This window comes from Procambarus clarkii, chromosome 27 (genome assembly GCF_040958095.1).
Source record: "Procambarus clarkii isolate CNS0578487 chromosome 27, FALCON_Pclarkii_2.0, whole genome shotgun sequence".
Classification (NCBI taxonomy): Eukaryota; Metazoa; Arthropoda; class Malacostraca; order Decapoda; family Cambaridae; genus Procambarus; species Procambarus clarkii.
The window spans coordinates 26091914-26118457 of NC_091176.1; the positions used below are offsets into that span (position 1 = coordinate 26091914).

Here is a 26544-nt window from a genome sequence, read left to right on the forward strand (position 1 = left end):
GACAGGGACACACACTCGAACACTATATCATGGATTGTAGTAAAATTGAGTCATTTAGAGATAAATCTAAGCTCACTCTGTATGATATGGCAACCTATCTTATTATCATCTTGAGGTTATCTTGAGATGATTTCGGGGCTTTAGTGTCCCCGCGGCCCGGTCCTCGACCAGGCCTCAACCCCAGGAAGCAGCCCGTGACAGCTGACTAACACCCAGGTACCTATTTTACTGCTAGGTAACAGGGGCATAAGGTGAAAGAAACTCTGCCTATTGTTTCTCGCCGGCGCCCGCGACCACAGGATCACAAGCTCAGCGTGCTGTCCGCTCGGCCGACCGGCTCCCATGGATAAATTACCTGAAATCCTTGCATTGTATCCATATTTCGCTTCCAGTAGATAAACGACATATGAGGTTCAGAAACAAGTAGTGTATTGTGAAGACTAATAATAAACAGAAGCTCCCCTATGACTTTGTAATATCCCCATTGGTCAAACTATTATGTATTAGCGATAAGACCTACCATTAATGTATAATGACTTACTGTAAATATATAGCTCGTGAAATAGCACTTTTTCTGCAACTAACTGACATGTAACTATAAGGTGTGAAGGATAGATGAAATTCTTTATGTAATAATCTAAGATGAGGTCTGATAAAGACCTTTTCTGCCCTCTGTAATGCTTTTTGCACTACCGCTCATAGGATGAGTATGGGGTGCACAATAAACTAGCCGCCTTCGGCGGCAACAATCAAAAAATCAAAAACCTGGTTTGGATGAGTGAGGTGAGCAGGTGTGGCACCGGAAGTCAACATTCACTTGTCACATGCACCGTAGCGAGGCACAGTGCCATCATAGTCCGCATCACTGACTGGCTTACGTGACTGCGTGTAGAGTTTCACTTAACCAGCAACTGCTTGTTTTTGTAGGCGACTACACACCGCCAAATCCCAATTTAAGTCCCCAATTCAGTATTGCTTTACGGATACCTAATGCCGACCAGAAATAGAGCATTAGCAGGCAGTGATTTAAAGGTCGGTTGCTCCTGCCAGCTCCACCGACGCATGATAATTAACCCGACAGGTGAGGCAGACAACCCGTTCGCCGGGGTGACTGCTCCCCAACCCCACACTCCAACAGTCTTACTCCTGCAGATACAAAAGGCTGCTAATTACTATACGAAAGAAAGTATGCCAATTATTGACTTGTGGACCACCTCGGAGGTAGGTTCAAGGAGGTGGAAAGTAAAGAGAGTGCCGTGCACCTTGTCACCAGGAAGGTGCCAGGGAAGTGACACTCTTTGTCGCCGTTCTCGACGCCTGAGACCCTGCCTTCCGGAAGGGGTTCGGCCAAATCGAACACAGGACTTTCGTATATGTCACAATTTATAATTGTTTAACCTGTGTATATGGGTATGTTGAACCAGTTTCGGAAAGGTAATGCACACTAGCTTATGTTGTAGGTGCTACAAATAGCATAATTTTAGGAGGATGGGTTGTATAAACGCGGAGTTGACGGTCACCATGTTGTTGTTTGTTGTTTAAAATTCAGCTACTGGGAACAAAACGTTGCAAGTAGCACGGGCTATGGTGAGCCCATAATGGACTTACCTGGCACAGAAGCGGTGTTGTAACTAGACGACGACGGACACCATGTTGTTGTTTAAGATTCAGATACTGGGAACAAAACGTTCCAAGTAGCACGGGCTATGGAGAGCCCGTAGTGGACTTACCTGGCACAGGAGCGGGGCTGTGGATAACGGTCACCAGCTTCCGGACGGATAAGGAATTCTGGTGGAGTGAGGTTGTGCTGCCACACAACCCCCTGGCTGTCAGTCACAGCCAGGGGGTTGTGTGGCGTACACAACCCCCCTAGCTGCCGGCGTCATAGGTCAACCCAACAATGACGCGAGACTCATGTGTTGTGTCACGACGTCTTCCCAACACATTCTCACGCCTGCACAATGGATGACGCCACATGAGGATGTCAACACCTCATCCGTTGGTTCGTGTATCCCACCGGCGTCCAGGCGCCATTCGAACGCCGGAGCAGTGAGGAAGCAAGGAGAGGCCACACGTAAAGGAAAAGTTGTTGACATGTTGAATAATGTTGGGGGTTATAATAACAGGCAGGTTGTCCGCCTTCCTCACACAGTGTGTGGGAAGGTAGCTAATCTTAGCTTGGTCTCTTTTGCCAGTGAGCTGCGAGTGTGTGCAAGGTTCTCCAAGATTTTCAACATATGTGGATGTCTATAGATGAATGTTGTGTAGCATTTATATTATATATATATATATATATATATATATATATATATATATATATATATATATATATATATATATATATATATATATATATATATATATATATATATGCAATTGACGATCACAAAACACTGATCATTTTATGCAGAAAATCCACAGAGAAATATGAAAGGAGGTGAACGTTTCGGCTTGTTAAAGCCTTTGTCAACACCAGACTGACTGTAGTCAGTCTGGAATTCCTTCTGAAGATGTATTAATATACGAAAGTACTTAAGGAAATTCATGTTTCAATTCTTCCTCCGTGGTCTGAGCCACAGCAACCGTCCCCAGTCCTCCCCTCCATTCCCCCCCCCCCTCCCCCGGTCCCCTCTTCCTCCCAACCATTCCCCATTCCTCCACCCCTCGTCTTCCCTAACATTCCCCGCCTCCCCCGTCCCCTTGTCCTCCCCACCATTCCCCACTCCACTGTCCCTTCGTCCTCCCCACTCTATCGTCCCCTCGTCCTCCCATTTCAAGACCCCGAACCAATACAGAAGCAGCAAGAGAAAGCATGGGCCAATAGGCCTTCTGCAGTTACTACCATTCTTAGGTTCTCATATCCAAGTTATACCCATTGATTCGTGTTCTGTCATATCTTTGTCACCTCACCCAAAACGTTTGTGCCATATCACCTCACCCAAAACGAGTATAAGTATGAATGTATTTTATGTGTAAAATGCACATAAAAAATGCACTCCTGTGCCAGGTAAGTCCACTACGAGCTCACCAAAGCCCGCGCTATTTGCCCCGCTCCTGTGCCAGGTAAGTTACGGGCTCACCATAGCCCGTGCTACTTGGAACCTGTTCCGAGTAGCTGAATCTATAACAACAACAACATATGTGTAAACTAAGCCTTTGAAAATGTAATAAGCATTACGAAACGCGTTCAGGCGTTTCATTAAAGATAAAGGCACTTTAGTACGACAGTTTCCTGACGTTGGGAAGCCTTAGGGGTACGGGCTGGCTCGTCACCAACTCTCTCCCCTCCTCCCCCCCCCCCCCACCCCTCACCACCACTTGTCACCACCTCCACTGCTCGTCACCAAGCGCTTTCCTAAGAGTAAGAACACAGAGTTTCACGTGTGGCCAGCCAGGAAGGAAGTTGGTGTGTGTGTATAAGTCAGTGACTGGGGAAATGTAACCCACTTTTTCATGTTTTCGTGAAATTGGTGAGAACTGACTTCCCGCTGCTTGAGTCAAGCTGGAGCAGGAGTGTACCTTCACGCCTTCTCAAGCTGGAGGAGGAGTGTACCTTCACGTCTTCTCAAGCTGGAGGAGGAGTGTACCTTCACGTCTTCTCAAGCTGGAGGAGGAGTGTACCTTCACGTCTTCTCAAGCTGGAGGAGGAGTGTACCTTCACGTCTTCTCAAGCTGGAGGAGGAGTGTACCTTCACGTCTTCTCAAGCTGGAGGAGTTTTCTTCGCCTCTACTCACACTTGACTGCAGCTGCTTATCTGCACTACAACTACTGTTGTCCTCCCTCGCTATTGTTGTCCTCCCTCGCTACTGTTGTCCTCCCTCGCTACTGTTGTCCTCCCTCGCTATTGTTCTACAATCTTGCTGTTGTTGTACTTCCTCAGCTCTTGCTATCCTCCCCTCGCTGTTGTTGTTGTTGTTGTTGTTTTTGCTGTCTGTGTATGTGTACTCACCTAGGTGTGCTTGCAGGGTCGAGCTAGGTTCTTAGCCCCGCCTTCCGAACGTTCTTAGATTAATGCAAAGACTCATTTCTCACGCTTTTATAGTATTTACATTTACAATTTGGAATCAAGTTAGCTTCAACGAATTTTGCATCTAGTCCCATCACATATCTTTGGATATTTTTTAGTTTTTCCTTGTCCTTTTTCAAATTAGTGACAATGCTGTGTGTGTGTGTGTGTACTCACCTAGTTGTGCTTGCGGGGGTTGAGTCCTGGCTCTTTGGTCCCGCCTCTCAACTGTCAATCAACTGGTGTACAGATTCCTGAGCCTACTGGGCTCTATCATACCTACATTTAAAACTGTGTATGGAGTCAGCCTCCACCACATCACTGCCTAATGCATTCCATCCGTTAACTACTGTGACACTGAAAAAGTTCCTTCTAACGTCCCTGTGGCTCATGTGGGTATTCAGTTTCCACCTGTGTCCCTTTGTTCGTGTTCCACCAGTGCTAAAGAGTTTGTCTTTGTCCACCCTGTCAATTCCCCTGAGAATTTTGTAAGTGGTTATCATGTCTCCCCTTACTCTTCTGTTTTTCAGGGATGTAATGTTTTTCTGCTCCCTTTGCCTTTCCTGTGTGTGTGAGGCTATGCTTCAGGATGTTACTATCTACGAGGTGCGGAGAGTAAAAGAACGCTCAGATGAGTGAAGGAACACTCAGATGAGTGAAGGAACACTCAGATGAGTGAAGGAACGCTCAGATGGGTGAAGGAACGCTCAGGTGCGTGAAGGAACGCTCAGATGAGTGAAGGAACGCTCAGGTGCGTGAAGGAACGCTCAGATGAGTGAATGAACGCACAGGCGAGTAAAAGACCGAGAGTTGGGTCATTCATCCCTAAGTCAAGTCTCATTTTAATTACCCCAATTACATATACGTTACGTGCGTGTGTGTGAGGGATCGGGCTGGTGCCATAGCCAGCTCGGTGCCACAAAGTGCCAGGCAGGAGCGCCAAGAAGAGGTGACGTTTGTAATGACTTGGGGGGACCCTTCCTGCTGCCCCCACACGCAAGTGATCCCACCTCGACCTCTCAGGTTCATCACGTGATGGAATCCAGTAGCAAGGGTACCCCCCCCCCACTTCCCCTCCCGTCCTCATCCCCTCCATGGTCTCCCCCGCCCCCCTCACTTCCCCTCCGTGTCCTCGTCTCCCTTCCCCTCCTCTATCATTATGCCGTGGGAATGCAAGGGGTATGGTAGGGGTTCGTGTGGGTGGGGAGGGGGGGGGGTGAGAGAAGAGAGGGGTGTGGGGGTCCCATGAAGCCCTGATCCTACAGTCACTGTACATCAGCCTCCAACACCGAGACCCGCAGGGGTGTGCAACACTGTCGAGATGTTAGAAGCGCCAATGCTAAAAAGACTATTCCAAGATGAGGCCTCGCACTCCCTCACCTGATGGCCCAAGATGAGGCCTCGCACTCCCTCACCTGATGGCCCAAGATGAGGCCTTGCACTCCCTCACCTGATGGCCCAAGATGAGGCCTTGCACTCCCTCACCTGATGGCCCAAGATGAGGCCTCGCACTCCCTCACCTGATGGCCCAAGATGAGGCCTTGCACTCCCTCACCTGATGGCCCAAGATGAGGCCTTGCACTCCCTCACCTGATGGCCCAAGATGAGGCCTCGCACTCCCTCACCTGATGGCCCAAGATGAGGCCTTGCACTCCCTCACCTGATGGCCCAAGATGAGGCCTTGCACTCCCTCACCTGATGGCCCAAGATGAGGCCTCGCACTCCCTCACCTGATGGCCCAAGATGAGGCCTTGCACTCCCTCACCTGATGGTTCAAGATGAGGCCTCGCACTCCCTCACCTGATGGCCCAAGATGAGGCCTAGCACTCCCTCGCCTGATGGTCCAAGAGCATCAATGTACTCGAGGGCAGTCAAGCCCAGCAATACATAATTCCAAAATGAAATACAGACTTGAACCACTCCTCGCTCTCTCTAAAGAAAAAAGACTGGGGAGGCGACGAGAAGATAACGTGGTTGTCTTGAAAGATGGTAGTTGTCCTGAGGGATGGTGGTTGTCTTGAGTGATGGTGGTTGTGTTGTAGGAGGGTGGTTGTCTTGAGCGATGGTGGTTGTCTTGAAGGAGGGTGGTTGTTGTGAGTGATGGTGGTTGTCTTGTGGGATGGTGGTTGTCTTGAGTGATGGTGGTTGTCTTGAGTGATGGTGGTTGTCTTGAGTGATGGTGGTTGTCTTGAGTGATGGTGGTTGTCTTGTGGGATGGTGGTTGTCTTGTGGGATGATGGTTGTCTTGAGGGATGATTGTTGTCTTGTGGGATGATTGTTGTCTTGAGGGATGGTGTTTGTCTTGAGGGATGGTGATTGTCTTGAGGGATGGTGTTTGTCTTGAGGGATGGTGTTTGTCTTGAGGGATGATGATTGTCTTGAGAGATGGTGGTTGTCTTATGGGATGATTGTTGTCTTGAGGGATGGTGATTGTCTTGAGGGATGGTGATTGTCTTGAGGGATGGTGTTTGACTTGAGGGATGGTGGTTGTCTTGAAGGATAGTGGTTGTCTTGAGGGATGGTGGTTGTCTTATGGGATGATTGTTGTCTTGAGTGATGGTGGTTGTCTTGAAGGATCGTGGTTGTCTTGAAGGATCGTGGTTGTCTTGAGGGATGGTGGTTGTCTTGAAGGATCGTGGTTGTCTTGAAAGATGGTGGTTGTCTTGAAGGATAGTGGTTGTCTTGAGGGATGCCACTGTACACTGCTCGAGGGGATGGTAGGTATAAATTTGCATAAAGTATTTTGCTCAATAACTCATGGACCGTTACCACTGAATTCCTCTCACAATTCCCATTTCACTACAAAACTCATTCCACAATACCCACTCACTCTACTACAGTACCCACCCACTCTACTACAGTACCCACCCACTCTACTACAATACCCTCCCACTCTACTACAATAGCCTCAAGTGAAAAACTTTGGACTCACGGCTCAGCTTTATAATGCTCCAAAGACCTACTACGACTGCCTCACCTTTATAAGTAACAAAATTGCCTAATTCTGAATACTTACCACTTTGCTAATTCTCGATGATTCCTATATTCAGAATTGTTCAATTCTGAATATATGAACCAAAAGAAAAATAGTACTCTTCAGTTCTCAGAATTGTTCTGTTTGGTCAGGGTTCGCATCCTGCCCAGGAAGGGTTCCTGCTAAGTTTTTCTAGTGTTATTTTTGCTTTGATTATTCTGTCCTTTGTATGAATTTTTGTTCCTGTTCTATTGATTCTGAGTACCAGTGTTATGCTTGCATGCCTACGTTGGAGACGCCGGCTGTGAGCGATCATGGGCTCTGGGTTTGTTTTTGCCGTGTCGATTATTAGCAACTTTTGTGTGTTGACACTGTACTTATTTTCCATTGCTTCTCGAAGGTATTGGTTCAACCACTTGGGCTGGACGGTAGAGCGACGGTCTCGCTTCATGCAGATCGGCGTTCAATCCCCGACCGTCCAAATGGTTGGACGGCCGGGGATTGAAATCCCAAATCCTTATCCTGATCCCTTCCCAGTGCGATATAGTCGTGATAGCTTAGTGCTTTCTCCTGATAATTCCATTCTATTCTCAAATTTATTGATGAATCCCTTTGTTGTCTTGGTTTTAGAGGCCAGAATAACGTCTCTGGTTGTCCTGGGTGACAAAATGGTGTTACGTCGTCAGCGTTGTGTGACCTCTTGTGTTGGGGAGGGGGAAGGTCAGCTGCATGTTTGTTGACGGGCGAGGGGTGATAGTCATCTTCCTTGTGGGGGTAGTGGGAGAGGGGGTGGTGAAGGGAGAGGAGGTGGTGGAGGGAGTTTTAAGCATGATGATCATATTCTCCTGCACATAACGTGACAGTTGCCACGCTGTGACCAGTTGACAACATAGCCACCACGAGAGAGTGTACCAGGGATACAGCCGCTGTAACCGTAACTCTAGAGGCTGCCTCGGTCCACGGGAGCCTCGCCAGATGCTTATCATGGTAGAAGCCTACTGCCGCCTTGGTGACAATGTTGTAATTTGGTGAGAGTCTTGTAAGATTGCTGTCTGAACCGTGATAACTTGTAACTGACGTGTGCCTTTTCTCTTTCAGTGTCGGAGAGCTGCTTTGTTGGAGAGCCTTAGGCGTGTTGAAGAGTCTCAGGCTTGTAGAAGAGGCTCTGGCATGTAAAGAGCCTTTGGCGTGTTGGAAAGCCTCTGGTGTGTTGAAGAGCCTCAGGCGGGTTAAAGAGCCTCATGCATAGAAGAGGCTCAGAGGTATAGAAGAAGCTCTGGCGTGTAGAAGAGCGTCAGGCGTGTTGAAGAGCGCGAGGCGTGTTGTGGCGTGGCCGAGGTGGCGTGGTGGTTGGCATGAGAGGAGAGTGTGGTCCGCGCCACAGTGGACCACCCTCGCCCGACCATGGCCCACAGACCAAGATGGTGGTGTGGGTGAGCGGCGGGGGCCGTGCAGAGCAGCGGGGCGGGCCCACAGCTGACCTGACCCGGCGTGACCCCGCACCATGAGGGCCCTCACCTACAGCTGGATCGGTCTGTCGGCGGCCGCGCCCCTCATCTTCCTCATGTGCGCCTGGGTGCTGGGAGTCTTCCACTCGTACCGCCGCCAGTGGCGCTCCGTCGACCTCTTCCTGCTGGCGGTCTTCGTGCAGGAGCTGCTGATGGCGCTGCAGGTCTTCGCCTACGCGCTGCTGAGCCTCGTGCGGCCCGAGTCTGCGGCCGCGTGCGGAGCCTTCGTGTGGAGCCTCAGCGCCACGAGGACGCTGCAGGCAGCCACTGTGGCCTCGCTGCTGGTGGACCGGGCGCTCACCAGCCAGTGGCCCTACAAGTACCGGTTCAGCGTCCGGCGTCACCAGATCCGGTACCACCTGGCGGTGCTGGCCACCATCGCCGCCCTCGTGGGCGTGGCCGCCATCTTGGCGCGCCCCGCCGACGCGCCCGACACGTTCGAGCACTGCAACTTCCTGCCGCACGCCCTGCACGTGCGTCTCTCCCTGTTCGTGCTGAGCGTGTACGGGCTGCTGGTGGTGGCGGGCGGGGTGAGCGTGGGCGTGGTGCAGGCGGGGCGCGGGTGCGGCGAGCCCTCCCCCGCCCACTCCGACATGGCGCCCATCGCGGCCACCACCACGTCGTCCTCCAGCTCCTCCAGTGGCGGCCGCCAGGGTGCCGCCCTCCACGCCGCCGCCTCCACCGCCTCTACCACGTCCTCCACCGCCTCCTCGGCACGCCTGGGCGGCGTGCCTGGCGCCATGCACGCCGCCTCCTCCACCTCTGACCTGGTGCCGCCGCCGCCGCCTCACAGGCCGCCACCCGCGCTCCCCAGCAGGGCGCACAAGGCCGTGGGCGGCGGCAGGACCAGTGGCGCCGCCCGCACGCCCGCCTCGGACTTCCGCTGGGGCACTACCCTGGCAGTGGCGGCGCTGTGTTTCCTCGTCAACCACTTCCCCTACATGGTGAGTACTTCTTGCAACACTTAACACCCCCTTGCAACACTTAGTACCCACTTGCAACACTTAACACCCCCTTGCAACACTTAGTACCCACTTGCAACACTTAGTACCCACTTGCAACACTTAGTACCCACTTGCAACACTTAGTACCCACCTTGACACATGCAACATTTACTATACTCTTTGCTTCACTTGAATCCTTAAATCTTGCAACGTACGTGAACATTCAAGCAAGATCATCCGTTGTACCCCGGCCAAACAAGTCTGACTGTACCGCGGCCAGACAAGTCCAGCTGTACCCCTGCCAGACACGTCCAGCTGTGCCCCCCCCTCCTCCTGCAACATACAGCCACACACCGTGTAGCATCTCTCTCTCTCAAGAAAGGGGGACCACTAAGTATACAATGGTCTCCGACCAGCACTTTTCGAGGGGATATTAATGACAGAACCATCTGGCAACCTGACCTTGTTACATACCTGTAGCAGCCTCACTTAGGGGGGGGGGGTCACAAATAGGACACATTTTGTATATTATACATAATCTTTGGAGGATGCGTTTTAGCGACCCAAACAGACAGTTTGGTCATTTCCAGGCCACCATGTGGGTCACTTGTTATGAACCCTACCACGCGTACCCGTCCAGGGTTCGAACCTGTATGTGCTCAGCGCGGCCCGGAGCAGATATACGTACATCCGGTAGATATATGTACTCCCGGTAGTTATATATATTCTCACAGTAGACATACATACTCCCGGATATCTGTCACGGCCTCACGCTTGGCGTAATGACAGGACGCCAGCGAGCCAAGCTTCCCACACTAGGTAGGAATTGAAGTGTACACTGAATGTAGCGTAACCCCCCCACCCCCTACCCCTCCCCACCCCTCCAAAAAATAATAAAAATGAATCTGCTGGTTGTAAATTGTTGGTAACTTTCCCCCCAGACCACATCTGTCACGGTGTTTCTCCTCGGCTCGCTCCACTGCTCGTGAGACGTGGAGTGTCCGGCCGTCATCATATCACCTTAATGTTGTTGCCTCAGATCTACCTACGTCTTGACTGCGAGAATATATGTATGAGGTACAAAGTATGTTCAGCATGAATGCTGCTAGGTGGAGAACATGCTGGGCAGCCTGTGGTTTATTTTCGTGGTGGATCTATATCCAATGGTGACCAGAAACGATATATTATATAATATATATATATATATATATATATATATATATATATATATATATATATATATATATATATATATATGTCGTACCTAGTAGCCAGAACGCACTCCTCAGTCTACTATGCAAGGCCCGATTTGCCTAATAAGCCAAGTTTTCATGAATTAATATATTTTCTCTAATTTTTTTCTTATGAAATGATAAAGCTACCCATTTCATTATGTATGAGGTCAATTTTTATTTATAGGAGCTAAAATTAACGTAGATATATGACCGAACCTAACCAACCCTACCTAACCTAACCTAACCTATCTTAATAGGTTAGGTTAGGTTAGGTGGCAGAAAAAGTTAGGTTAGGTTAGGTTAGGTAGGTTAGGTAGTCGAAATCAATTAATTCATGAAAACTTGGCTTATTAAGCAAATCGGGCATTGCATAATAGGCTGAGAAGTGCGTTCTGGCTACTAGGTACGACATATATATATATATATATATATATATATATATATATATGTCGTACCTAGTAGCCAGAACGCACTTCTCAGCATACTATGCAAGGCCCGATTTGCCTAATAAGCCAAGTTTTTATGAATTAATGCTTTTTCGACTACCTAACCTACCTAACCTAACCTAACCTAGCTTTTTCGGCTACCTAACCGAACCTAACCTATAAAGATAGGTTAGGTTAGGTTAGGTAGGGATGGTTAGGTTTAGTCAAATATCTACGTTAATTTTAACTCCAATAAAAAAAATTGACCTCATACATAATGAAATGGGTAGCTTTATCATTTCATAAGAAAAAAATTAGAGAAAATTTATTAATTCAGGAAAACTTGGCTTATTAGGCAAATCGGGCCTTGCATAGTAGGCTGACAAGTGCGTTCTGGCTATTAGGTACGACATATATATATATATATATATTGTATAATTCATTGTGTCGGGGGTCTGGGCGCCAGAGTGTATCCATGCACGGTAGACTTATATTGAGATATATGTCTACCGGACTTGACTGTATTATCGGGACTGGGGGGGCCTGACAGGTGAGTGGACAGCACTTCGGATTCGTAGTCCTGCGGTTCCGGGTTCAATCCCCGGTGGAGGTTGAAACAAGTGGGCAGAGTTTTTCAACCTGATGCCCCTATTCACCTAGCAGTACATAGGTACCTGGGAGTTAGACAGCTGCTATGGTCTTCTTCCTGATGGTGTGTAACAAAAAAGGAGGCCTGGTCGAGGACCGGGCCGCGGGGACGCTAAGCCTCAAAACCATCTCAAGATAACTTCAAGATAACCCCCTCAGATATACCGGGACCCCCAGCAGCCTGTCCTCCAAACAAAGACCCAAAGTCCATTCCATGCACCCGCCAAACCCCCTGTTTACGAATGAAAAACGATTTACACGCGACTCACAACTGATGACGTTCAAACACTGACGAATTTTGTTCGAACCACAACACAATAAATGCTTCACCCACGTACTACCCTGCAAACACAAACCGAAACTGTCTCAAGTTGTAATCAAGTTGTTACATCTTGGTTTAACGTGTTTATGACGTATTTGAACGTTGTTACAACTAGCTATATTGGTTGTTAAAACTGGTTAGGAGGTGTTAAAACTTGTTCGAACGTTGTACCAACGTCGTAGTTTCGGTGTGTGTTTGGCGGGTACAAATACCAATAATCGCCAACAGAACCTAAACACCTAACCTAACCTATGCTTATATATGCACAATATGCTAATATATTATAATATTAATTTATATTTGAGAAAATTACAGTTTTGAATGAACAGCATGTACAAATTCATGAATGCGTCTGTGGGGTCGACCGCTGGATGCAATAGACTTGAGTCGAGGACGGGTTGGTAAATGCTTTTGTTCGAACTACGACGCTGTAAATGCAATATGAATGAACTACCTATATATATTCCTATCTATATTTCCTACATACATTGAATGCTATATATTCCTACCGGGATATATAGCAGCTGTGTGTCGATCGTCGGCAGGGGGACGGGAGGAAGGAGGGTAGATAGTGCACCTAAAACGGAGTAGATTACCCTCAAGATGGTTGGACATCCACGAAGGGGCCCCCCCCCCCCCCCCACGGAGAAGGGGGGGGGGTAGTTGGGTCGTTGACCGTGGTCCGCCTACACCAGTCAACACATTATGCTTGCATGCAATTTATTTTAGTCAATGGCTGTTGTAACTCAAGATATACAAAACACGTAATATATATATCTATGTAAATAAAAATGTAAATGTTCGTTTGTTCAAAATTGCTAACCTCCGAAAGTTCTTCACCGATTGCTTTGAAATTTTCACACAACTTTCCATTCGCATTCGAGCGGGTTTTTATATACATGCTATATAGATGTCACATCTGTGACGGGAAAAAACATGCTTTTGTTTGAAAAACTGTGTTTTTCATGTGAGGAAAATCTTCTAAACCTCTTTACCGATTGCTTTGAAATTTTGACACAACATTGCATTCGAATAGACGCGTGTTTTTATATATCTACTATATACATGCCTCACCTGTGACAGGAAAAAACATGCTTTTTTGAAAAATAGCGCCATCTGTTGGACGTAAGAGCAACACATGCTGTAATATCCAAACGTTCTTCAGCGATTACTTTGAAAATTTTGACACAACATTTGGGGGAGTGGGGAATGGTTGGGAGGACTGGGAGACAAGGGAAGGTTACTGTGGCTCAGCAACGCACATGCGTTGCTGAGCCACAGCAACGCATGGCCGGGTACAGCTAGTGTGTGTGTATATATATATGTCGTACCTAGCAGCCAGAACGCACTTCTCAGTCTACTATGCAAGGCCCGATTTGCCTAATAAGCTAAGTTTTCATGAATTGTTTTCGACTACCTAACCTAACCTACCCTAACTTTTTCGGCTACCTAACCTATAAAGATAGGTTAGGTTAGGTTAGGTAGGGTTGGTTAGGTTCGGTCATATATCTACGTTAATTTTAACTCCAATAAAAAAAATGACCTCATACATAATGAAATGGGTAGCTTTATCATTTCATAAGAAAAAAATTAGAGAAAATATATTAATTCAGGAAAACTTGGCTTATTAGGCAAATTGGGCCTTGCATAGCAGGCCGAGTACGACGTTCTGGCTACTAGGTACAACATTATATATATATATATATATATATATATATATATATATATATATATTGTGACGGTAAAGCGTTGGTGTTCGGCTGTTTCAAAAGCTAGGGGCAGGGCCTCGTCACATAGTCGAAAAAAAAGAGAAAAGTTGGTCCTTTCGTCTGTGGTAAGGTTATGGGAAGACACACAAAACACAAGTATATAAACAATGAAATTTTAATTACTCTAGAAAAACAAGACATGAATAAAGGCAATCACATAAAATAGGCAAGACAAGTCAACAAACAAAATAATATGAATAATCACTGGCAAATGAAAAGTTACGTTAAGACAAGTGAGTTACAGTGATAGCAAAATAAAATATAAGTGGTGCTGGAATACTGGCTTCGAGCTGCCACCTCCCTTAGTACACGAAAGCCAAGGCTTAGACTACCAGCGAGAGATGTCAACTGCTTGGAGCACTGAGATATTCTGACGATACTAGCGCACTGCAGCCCAGACGTCGACTTGTGGTAGAGGCGGAGGGCAGGGGCGACGAGTCACCAGCCAATCAGCGACAGGCAGGCAGAGGATGAGCAGTTAGCTGGTTACGGCGGCGGTAGCAGGTGTCACCGTGTGCTGGGTACGATTTGCTCTCTGGGCAAAACGTTTGGCGATACTTGGTGGACGTATCTTCTATATTATCTTGTATATTGACGTACTTATGAAGGGAAGAGCAGGCTCAATCTCTCTTGAAAGAGATTATCGTCACAATATATATATATATATATATATATATATATATATATATATATATATATATATATATATATATATATATATATATATATATATATATATATATATATATATATATATATATAATGTGTGTGTGTGTGTATAACTAATGGTTAAGGCACCAGGTACGTCATGATGCACAGTGCTCCTGGCTGTCTGGGTTCAAATCCTTCTGGGGTGTGGAGTTTTCAGAGTTTTCAGTTGCATATTGGATTGGGGACCATTCAAGCTTGATCGCATGGATATATATATATATATATATATATATATATATATATATATATATATATATATATATATATATCTGGGAAGAGATTCGGCCTGCTCCATCACCACCTATTCCTCCCATATCACGTCTATATATTCAAGTACTGTAGCCACAAGAAGAACAACAACTTCCAGACGTCTAGACAATACCTCCAGTCTCCCCATACACCCCTGCCCGTCACCCCACCTCGCACCTGTGTCGCTGGCAGCTCACGCCATCCGAAACAAGTAGTTTAAGAGCCAGTTAATAGTTAAAGAAGGAACCAGCGCCATCTGGACGGCCGTCGCCGTGTATATATAGGGCTACCTAGCCTACTAAGATTCAGATTACTCCTGAGTGCTCTGCTGAGTAGACCTGTTGACATACCCCGGTGTGGTAACAGAGTTATTCAGTTTGGCTCAAAGTATTCCCACATCATATTTTATTTTGCACATTAACGTAACGTAAATTTGATTGTCTGTTTATCTTGTTCATTTTGTATACTTAGAATATAGCCAAGTTTTTATATTTATTGGACCTAGCCCGTGACAGCTGACTAACTCCCAGGTACCTATTTACTGCTAGGTAACAGGGGCATAGGGTGAAAGAAACTCTGCCCCTCGTTTCTCGCCGGGGCCCGGGATCGAACCCGGGACCACAGAATCACGTATCCAGCATGGTGTCCGCTCGGCCACCGGCTCCCGGTGTGTGCTTGCCGAGGTGCGTGCTGGTAGTGGACACAATTTGAATTCCAGGGGCAGGCGCCTGAGCCAGGCCTTGAGGTGTAACAGTACACCAGAGCAGCGGGAGACAACCAGCGCCGTCCTGGTCCTGATGGTCGCTGTCTTCACCTACCATGATGCCCTCTGCTGGTAGCTGGCTTTGTCAAGTGTCAACACTGTCTTGGGGGGGGGGTAAAGTGCCTTCCACTGTTGCCTGTCTTCCCTCCTACTCGCACCTTGCACACCTGTATCTCCAGATGTACCCCACCGGTACCCCACCGATACCTCCAGCTGTTCCCTCACCAGTACCACACCTGTATCCCCCACCGGTGCACCCCCCCCCCCTCCCTTCTACCCGCTGCCAACCAGGCTACGAAGCCATTTCTGGTGTATTGTTCACAGAGCCCATCATTCTGAAATGATAGTACTGATAGTAACTATTAGGTCTAAACTACCAATATGTAAAGTACCAGTCAAATTAACCACTTTTTTGTACTGTTCATTGTATTGGGTCCGGGAAAATTAAAACGAAACACCAAATTAAAATATTCCTAGGCCTAGTACAGTACTTATATGTACTGTATTAGGCCTAGAATTGATAGAAGAGCCTAAATTACATTAAGCTTTATATATAAGTTGCAGTTAAATAGGCTTCCAATTTGTCCAGATTCAGTACTGTAATACAAATGTCAACTTTCTGGTGGTCCATGACGACATATTGGTAGTTTCCACCACTTGGGCTGGACGGTAGAGCGACGGTATCGCTTCATGCAGGTCGGCGTTCAATCCCCGACTGTCTCGGGAATTTGGGACGGGGAAGGGGGGGGGGGGATTCCCCGTCCCAAATCCTTATCCTGAGTCTCGAGTGTAAAGAGTATTACATTGAGTGTAAGAATTACTCACACTCAATGTCACTGTCTTTCAAGAAGAAAGTAAGAATTAAAGTACACAGGAAGCTAAAAAAAAAAATACAAGATTAATAGCCGTGCAGGACTTCTATAAATATTATTTGGTGTCATTGACGATATTAACTGTTAGTTATCTTCTGTCTGATCCTGTTGCGTAACAGCCCGTCCTCATCGACACAGACCGTCCTCATCGACACAAACCGTCCTCATCGACACAAACCGTCCTCATCGACACAAACCGTCCTCATCGACACAAACCGTCCTCATCGACGCAAACCGTCCTCATCGACACAAACCGTCCTCATCGACACAAACCGTCCTCATCGACACAAACCGTCCTCATCGACACAAACCGTCCTCATCGACACAAACCGTCCTCATCGACACAAACCGTCCTCATCGACACAAACCGTCCTCATCGACACAAACCGTCCTCATCGACACAAACCGTCCTCATCGACACAAACCGTCCTCATCGACACAAACCGTCCTCATCGACACAAACCGTCCTCATCGACACAAACCGTCCTCATCGACACAAACCGTCCTCATCGACACAGCCCGTCCTCATCAACTAAGACCAACTGCTCGTTAATTCCGCGGCCAAACCCCTTGTTTATGAATGAACAGCAGTTTATAGACAACCGTCCTCGGGGTATGCTCGCCCAAGCAACAATCGACCCCAAAACACATTAATCAGTCTTAACGTGCTAATGTGTATTGAAAATCAGTATTTCTACAAACAAATGAATAATATAACATATTAGAATTTGATGTGTATCTCGCCCAAAATCAGGTTAGGTTCTGTTACCATTTATTTCAAATATAAATTAATATTAGTATTATTATTTATTAAATCTAAGCTTTACACCAAAATTCAAATATACAGTAATATTGTATGAAAAACTGCGATGTTGAGGACGCATCACGTGAAAAATTTTCTCAGGAGATCGGTCACAGCTTGGGTGAGCAGAGCCCGAGGAGGGAGCATTAACCTGATGCTTTTGTAGAGCAGCTAGGTATCTGGGAGTTAGGCAACTGTTGTGGGTTGCATCCTGGGGAAGGTGAGTGGTTGGTGTAGAGGGGCCTGGGTGAGACTACACGGCTGCTCTTCCTGACTGTGTGTGTTGGGTGATCGTCTGGGTGGGTGGCTTGCCTAACATAATTATAATTCCAAGGACGCGTGTAGGAGCTGGACGATGCAAGGGAATGAGTAGGACTGGACGTGGACTCTCAGTCACTCCATTCCAAGTTCATCTCCCTCTCTCTCGGTCTCTCTCTCTCTCTCTCTCACACATACACACATGTGTATGTGACTAGACTAAAGTGGGAAAGGTTGAAAGGTTTGCCACCAGACTAGTACCCGAACTGAGGGGTATGAGCTACGAGGAGAGACTAAGGGAATTCAACCTCACTTCGCTGAAAGACAGAAGAGTTAGGGGGGACATGATCACCACATACAAGATTCTCAAAGGAATTGTTAGGGTAGATAAAGACAGATTATTTAACACAAGGGGCACACGCACTATCTTCTTGAGGTTATCTTGAGATGATTTCGGGGCTTTTTAGTGTCCCCGCGGCCCGGTCCTCGACCGGGCCTCCACCCCCAGGAAGCAACCCGAGACAGCTGACTAACACCCAGGTACCTATTTTACTGCTAGGTAACAGGGGCATAGGGTGAAAGAAACTCTGCCCATTGTTTCTCGCCGGCGCCTGGGATCGAACACAGGACCACAGGATCACAAGTCCAGTGTGCTGTCCGCTCGGCCGACCAGCTCCCAGGGGACCAGCACAAGGGGACACTGGTGGAAATTAAGTGCCCAAATGAGCCACAGAGATATTAGAAAGAACTTTTCTAGTGTCAGAGTAATTGACAAATGGAATGCATTGGAAAGTGATGTGGCGGAGGCAGACTCCATACACAGTTTCAAATGTAGATATGATAGAGCCCAGTAGGCTCACGAACCTGTACGTCAGTTGATTTGATTGATGGTTGAGAGGCGGGACCAAAGAGCCAGAGCTCAACCCCCGCAAGCACAACTAGGCGAGTACAACTAGGTGAGTACATTAGAGTATGCGCGCCGCAGTACTGGCCGCCGTGACGGGTGCAGTAAAGCTGCTCATTTGCATAATGTCAGAGGTGAAGCTGTTGCCGTTATTAATGAACACTCCCTCCACCACCGGCCTCTCTCACTCCCTCCACCACCGGCCTCTCTCTCACTCCCTCCACCACCGGCCTCTCTCACACTCCCTCCACCACCGGCCTCTCTCACACTCCCTCCACCACCGGCCTCTCTCACACTCCCTCCACCACCGGCCTCTCTCACACTCCCTCCACCACCGGCCTCTCTCACACTCCCTCCACCACCGGCCTCTCTCACACTCCCTCCACCACCGGCCTCTCTCACACTCCCTCCACCACCGGCCTCTCTCACACTCCCTCCACCACCGGCCTCTCTCACACTCCCTCCACCACCGGCCTCTCTCACACTCCCTCCACCACTGGCCTCTCTCACACTCCCTCCACCACTGGCCTCTCTCACTCCCCCTCCACCACCGGCCTCTCACACTCCCTCCACCACCGGCCTCTCTCACACTCCCTCCACCACCGGCCTCTCACACTCCCTCCACCACCGGCCTCTCTCACTCCCTCCACCACTGGCCTCTCTCACACTCCCTCCACCACCGGCCTCTCTCTCTCACACTCCCTCCACCACCGGCCTCTCTCTCTCACACTCCCTCCACCACCGGCCTCTCTCTCTCACACTCCCTCCACCACCGGCCTCTCTCTCTCACACTCCCTCCACCACCGGCCTCTCTCTCTCTCTCCCTCCACCACTGGCCTCTCTCTCACTCCCTCCACCATGTCACTAAGATAACACTTCACCTCTCCCCAGCTCACTAAGATAACACCTCACCTCTCCCCCAGCTCACTAAGATAACACCTCACCTCTCCCCCAGCTCACTAAGATAACACCTCACCTCTCCCCCAGCCCACTAAGATAACACCTCACCTCTCCCCCAGCCCACTAAGATAACACCTCACCTCTCCCCCAGCCCACTAAGATAACACCTCACCTCTCCCCCAGCCCACTAAGATAACACCTCACCTCTCCCCCAGCCCACTAAGATAACACCTCACCTCTCCCCCAGCCCACTAAGATAACACCTCACCTCTCCCCCAGCCCACTAAGATAACACCTCACCTCTCCCCCAGCCCACTAAGATAACACCTCACCTCTCCCCCAGCCCACTAAGATAACACCTCACCTCTCCCCCAGCTCACTAAGATAACACCTCACCTCTCCCCCAGCTCACTAAGATAACACCTCACCTCTCCCCCAGCTCACTAAGATAACACCTCACCTCTCCCCCAGCCCACTAAGATAACACCTCACCTCTCCCCCAGCCCACTAAGATAACACCTCGACTCTCCCCCAGCCGCCATTGTTGCCACCCCGTGAAAGTCTTTATGTACCTATTCCAAGCCTGCTTGTTTGCCCACACTTCACTGTCTGCTCATCTGCTTGACCCCATCCTGCCAGCCCCACTATGCCCGGGCACGCCCCCACTATGCCCGGGCACGCCCCCACTATGCCCGGGCACGCCCCCACTATGCCCGGGCACGCCCCCACTATGCCCGGGCACGCCCCCACTATGCCCGGGCACGCCCCCACTATGCCCGGGCACGCCCCCACTATGCCCGGGCATGCCCCACTATGCCCGGGCACGGCCCCACTATGCCCGGGCACGGCCCCATTATGCCCGGGCACGGCCCCACTATGCCCGGGCATGCCCCCACTATGCCCGGGCACGCCCCCACTATGCCCGGGCACGGCCCCACTATGCCCGGGCACGCCCCCACTATGCCCGGGCACGGCCCCACTATGCCCGGGCACGCCCCCACTATGCCCTGGCACGCCCCCACTATGCCCTGGCACGCCCCCACTATGCCCTAGCACGCCCCCACTATGCCCGGGCACGCCCCCACTATGCCCGGGCACGGCCCCACTATGCCCGGGCACGCCCCCACTATGCCCGGGCACGCCCCCGCTATGCCGTGGCCCGCCCCCACTACGCCAGGGCACGCCCGCATACTCCAGGATTGGTCTTACATATGCTGTGTATAAGGTTCTGAATGATTCCTTACACAGATTCCTGAAGGCTGTTCTGATGTTAGCCAGCCTCGCATATGCCGCAGGTGTAATTCTCTTTATGTGGGCTTCAGGAGACAGGTTTGGTGTGATATCAACCCCTAGATCTTTCTCTCCGTCCGTTTCATGAAGTACTTCATCTATTCGGTATCTTGTGTTTGGCCTCCTGTTTCCACCTAGTTTCATTAACTTGCATTTACTCGGGTTGAACTTTAGTAGCCATTTGTCAGCCCATTCATTCAGTCTGTCTAGGTCATCTTGTAGCCTCCTACTATCTTCCTCTGTTTTAATCCTTCTCATAATTTTTGCATCATCAGCAAACAGTGAGAAGAACGATTCTATAACCTCTGGAAGATCATTCACATATATCAGAAACAGTATAGGTCCAAGGACTGAACCCTGCAAGACTCCACTGGAGACGTCTCGTCAATCTGAGACCTCACCCCTCGCAGTGACTCGTTGTCTTCTGTTGCTTAGGTACTCCCTTATCCAATGGAGAACCTTCCCTTTCACTCCTGCCTGCATCCCCAGCTTTTTCGCTAGCCTCTTATGTGGTACTGTGTCAAAGGCTTTCTGGTAATCCAAAAATATGCAGTCTGCCCACCCCTCTCTTTCTTGCCTGATTTTTCTTGCACAATAAAAAATTGTGCGATTGATTCTTTGCACAATCTTCTCCATGAGCTTGCATGGTATGCAAGTTAGGGACACTGGCCTGTAGTTCAGTGCCTCCTGTCTATTCCCCTTCTTGTATAGCGGGACTACATTAGCCGTCTTCCAAATTTTTGGCAGTTCTCCTGTTACTAGTGATTTGTTATACACCATGGAGAGTGGCAGGCACAGTGCTTCTGCTCCTTCCTTCAGTATCCAAGGGGAGATTCCATCTGGGCCTATAGCCTTTGACACATCCAAATCTAATAAGTTTCCTTTCTTCCCCACTGGTAATGTCAAACTCTTCTAGTGGGTCCTGATACAACTATTCCTACTCTTATCTCTGGAACTTCTCCTTGCTCTAATGTGAAGACCTCCTGGAATTTCTTGTTCAGTTCTTCGCACACTTCCTTGTCATTTGTAATGAATCTGTCTGCCCTTATTCTCAATTTCATTACCTGTTCCTTTACTGTTGTTTTTCTCCTGATGTGACTGTGCAGCAATTTAGGTTGAGTCTTTGCCTTGCTTGCGATGTCATTTTCATATTGCCCTTGTGGTCCTCTTCTCAACCAGACATATTCATTCCTGGCACTCTGGTATCTTTCTCTGCTCTCAAGTGTCCTGTTATTTCTCTAGTTTTTCCACGCCCTTTTACTTTTCTGCTTGACTAGCCTGCATCTATGATTAAACCATGGTGTGTGTGTGTGTGTGTGTGTGTGTGTAAGGGAGAGCGTGCGTAAGAGGTGCGGGGTGTGTCAGGGGCGTGGCGTGGCTCCGTGGGAACGGAGTGCGTGTTGGGGTCAGCGCTGGCAGGGCCGTCTTGCTCAACCTGGTGCGAGAGAAGGGCGGCGTGGGTGCCGCGACCCCTCCAGCCCCTGGCCACGTCAGGGTCGGCCAGCGGGACCCACGACTGCTATAGCACCTCGCCACTTGACCTCGCATACGGCAGCAAAAACGCCAGAAACTTACGAAGTAGAGTGAAATCAACCCCAGCTAAAGGAAGGAACAGGAATGAAATAGCAGGGATGGATTTTCCCAAATCAGATATCTGTTGATTTGTTCAGATGTAGGATGGTAGTGTTCGTGTGGAGATGCATGCAGCATGTGGCACGCACTCGTAGTGTCCGTGTTCACCTAGTTGTGCTTGCGGGGGTTGAGCTCAGCTCTTTCCTCCCGCCTCTCAACTGTTAATCGACTGTTACTAACTTTTTCACACACACACACACACACACACACACACACACACACACACACACACACACACACACACACACACACAGAAAGCAACCCGTAACAGCTGTCTAACTCCCAGGTACCTATTTACTGCTAGGTAACAAGGGCATCAGGGTGAAAGAAACTTTGCCCATTTGTTGCTGCCTGGTCCAGGAATTGAACCCGGGCCTAAGCACTGTCCACTCAGCTATCAGACACCCCGTGTGTGTGTGTTTTGGGGTCGGCACCCTTACTCCAATTACAGCGCAGCCGGCTCCCATGGGGGCTTCCCCCATGTGATGTTTAATGAGCGCTGATTAGTAATTTCTTAAAAAGTTGAAGTCAGCATGAGGATGTTGATTGCTGAGCGCCTTGTGGGTGCCAACTGTTCGCAGTCAGGCCAAGTTGTCATTCTTGAAAAAAAAAAAAATCATAAATAACACTAAGCCACCGACATCCTCCCCCCCCCCCAGTGTTGAAGTCTGTGATGTACGAACCTGTCCATTCAGGAGAGGTCCAGACCAGAGAGGAGTCCTGTCCTGTGGTCCTCTGCCGCGGTCCGTGACGTGAACACGTGGCAGGTCACCCAAGTGAGTGTTGCACACTCGAGATAAATGTGAACTTGTGGTTAATAAAAATGTTTTACAACCCCCGCGGTTTAGTAGGTATGAAATACGTCATAGTGTTAGGGGGCTGCACGTTCCTTGGCTGCCTTGTTGGGTTACAACAACTCCAGCTGTATTCACCACATATAATGTCTCGGAATATATGATGCTTCTCTTGGTAGAGAGTGAGGGGGGGGGGGGGGGCAGCAACAACTCCCCCCCCCCCCCCTCCATGGAAGATAACCTCTATCCATATCCCCTCCCCCTCCCCTCCTCCTCTCCCCATTTCCCACCCAAGAAGCTAATTAATGAAAGAACAACCCTTGCTCCGACACGACACAAAGCACAATGCTCTGAGCCAATTTGATGCTCTGGTCGGAGAGCGCTCCTTGTCCCAAATTTTTTACATTGACAGTTCCTACACCACCACAGTTGACCAGACTACCAACCGGGAGGCCTAGTCGGAAACCGGGCCGCGGGGTCGTTGATCCCCGGAAGCTACATAAGGTATGGACACAAAGTAGACCCACGAGATGGGTATGGGGTGCATTATAAATGACCAAAACAAACTTTTCTTGGTTCAACACGTGACTCTTCACGGTCACTGAAGAGTCAAACATGATCCCAAAGATGTGTGTTTGGTCAGCGAGTTCTAGAGTGTACTCGTCACACCCGTATACCGGGTCAGGTGGCACCTTGTAGCCATCTTGGTGGTCAGGTGGCACCTTGTAGCCATCTTGGTGGTCAGGTGGCACCTTGTAGCCATCTTGGTGGTCAGGTGGCACCTTGTAGCCATCTTGGTGGTCAGGTGGCACCTTGCAGCCATCTTGGTGGTCAGGTGGCACCTTGCAGCCATCTTGGTGGTCAGGTGGCCCCTTGTAGCCATCTTGGTGGTCAGGTGGCACCTTGTAGCCATCTTGGTGGTCAGGTGGCACCTTGTAGCCATCTTGGTGGTCAGGTGGCACCTTGTAGCCATCTTGGTGGTCAGGTGGCACCTTGTAGCCATCTTGGTGGTCAGGTGGCACCTTGCAGCCATCTGCACCTGTGTCTTGGTCTACCTAACATGCTCGGATGGAGTCTCAACCTGTCCTGTCAAGTAATAATCGTGTTTTGACGGCCCAATCTCCACTGGGCAAAATATGGCGTACTATGAATCCCAGCGGCTCAGAAACAGCCGCGTTTTCTATGCATAGGTCTAAAGGTTAGGTTAGGTTCGCGTATTTTAGTACGCCGTTTTTTGTCAGTTGTGGCAACTCAAGAAGACGGGCTGGGTATCATCTATCCAGGACCATCTGTGTCAGGGACTAGCCAGATAGATTATGGCACTCTTCATACAGCGTCGTGAGACACGGAGTGACAGCTGTTGCGGTCACAGGAGATCACTGGCGATATAACGAAGGCCACCTAGGTCACAGGGGTCATCACAGGGGCCACAGGGTCGTCACAGGGGTTACAGGGTCATCACAGGGGGGGGGTCACAGAGGGTCATAAGAGGTCACGATGCAGATCCATCTTAACTAAGCCCGCCATTCTTGGAGAACGTGGGTTCTTTCTTCTCCTGCATTATGCAGAGTGGGTGGAATGGTAGGGAAGGTAGGAGAAGTTGTCGGAATAGAAGTGAGAAAGGAAGGGATGGGGAAAATATGAGAAGGAGGGGGGGGGAGGGGGGAGGGGGAGGGGTAGGGGGAGGGGGGGAGGGGGGGGAGAAGGGGAGGGGGGGGGAGGGGGGAGGGGGGGTTGAGGAGGTAACTGGAATCGTGAGAGAAAACTAGTTACGTAAAGTTGTTTTGATTGTGGCGAGGTTTTATGGGAAGACAATCACTGCAGCCTCAGAGAGCCTCAGAGAGCCACAGAGAGCCACAGAGAGCCTCAGAGAGCCTCAGAGAGCTAGTGTATGCGTTAAGAGCAGCACAAGACTCTCTCCCCCTGATTCCCACTCCTCCTCCTCTCACACCCAGTGTCCCAGCCCTTGACATGCTGAACGCTAAGGTTCAGCGTGTCCCCCACCTGCATCTCCCCCACTGACACCTCCACCTGCATTATTCCCTACTGACTCCCCCCACCAGCATCTCCCCCCCCTACCTGCTTCTCCCCCCCACACCACCAGCATCTCCTCCCCCCCCCCCCCCACCACCACCACCAACTCCCACACCTGCATCTCACCCACCAACGTTTCTCTATAAATAAGTAAAAGTAATAATTCACATCATTTTATGTTGCTTGCTTGAAGTAACTCGCAGTGTTGCCATATTTGAAGCGAAGGTTTGTCTCCACGGCTGACATTACTGCCAGCCCGCCCCCCCCACCTTACCCCCCTCTACCCCCCCCCTTCCCCACCTTGTGTCCCCCACCCACCTTCCCCCCCCCCCTCCCCCCCACTCCCCAACACGCGGTGCAATATTACACGCTCAACAACGTCTCATGATCCAGACGTTAATACTCGCGCTCAAGTGAGAAGAAATAGTCAAGGATATTTGTGTGTGTGTGTGTGTGTTTACTAACCTAGTTAGAGTAAGCTAGCCGTGCTTGCTGAGAGGAGCTTCAGCTCTGGGGCAGCGGCTTTAACGAGCCCGGCTGTCCGAACGCATCTTATATTCTTTTGCAGGTTATTCTTCTTGTTTGCAGCGTTCACGCTAGAGAAATAATGTCTTTTGTATGGTCGGTGCAGCGACAGCCTCGCTTCTTGCAGAGTCGGCGTTCGATCTCCGATGGTCCAAATGGCTAGGCTCCGTTCTAGTTCCTTCAGACAGCACAAGTAATATATTGTCATACTGGTTTAGCGTTTCTTTACCTGTTAGTTACTTTATTTTGTCTAACCTAACCTTACCTTACATAACCTTGCGTAACCTTCCCTTACCTAACATTACCTTGCCTTACCTTACCTAACTTTTCCTTGTCTTACTTTGCTGTGACTAATGTCTTGCTTCTTGCAATGATGTCTTGCTCTGTGTGCTGATCAGTGCGAACACCTCGCATTTCCCTGCCCACGTGTGTGTGTTGAGAGCGTCGGCCCTCCTGCTGCCCTGGTGGCTGATGGCCCTCCTGCTGCCCTGGTGGCTGATGGCCCTCCTGCTGCCCTGGTGGCTGATGGCCCTCCTGCTGCCCTGGTGGCTGATGGCCCTCCTGCTGCCCTGGTGGCTGATGGCCCTCCTGCTGCCCTGGTGGCTGATGGCCCTCCTGCTGCCCTGGTGGCTGATGGCTCTCCTGCTGCCCTGGTGGCTGATGGCCCTCCTGCTGCCCTGGTGGCTGATGGCCCTCCTGCTGCCCTGGTGGCTGATGGCCCTCCTGCTGCCCTGGTGGCTGATGGTCGCTTCCGGGACCGTGCTGGACTACGGACGTCCCTGCTTTCTGTAATGGTTTTAAGATGAAGGTTCAGTTTTGGGGTAGAATGCTCTCGCCCTGAACCCTCGCTCCCTCTCTTCCCGTCCTCTCTCTCTCTCTCTCTCTCTCTCTCTCTCTCTCTCTCTCTCTCTCTCTCTCTCTCTCTCTCTCTGCGTGCGCACACATACACACACACACATACACACACATACACATATA

General features: G+C 49.5%; 1 protein-coding gene across 1 annotated transcript in view; it reads left to right on the forward strand.

Annotated features, from left to right (window-relative positions):
* LOC123762567 (uncharacterized) overlaps positions 1–26544 on the forward strand; it is a 119027-nt gene that overhangs the window by 26055 nt on the left and 66428 nt on the right. The window contains exon 2 of the mRNA XM_045749101.2: positions 8080–9433. Coding sequence (XP_045605057.2) covers positions 8486–9433 — 948 coding nt within the window. The 5' untranslated portion in view covers positions 8080–8485. The remainder of the gene's footprint in view (positions 1–8079; positions 9434–26544) is intronic.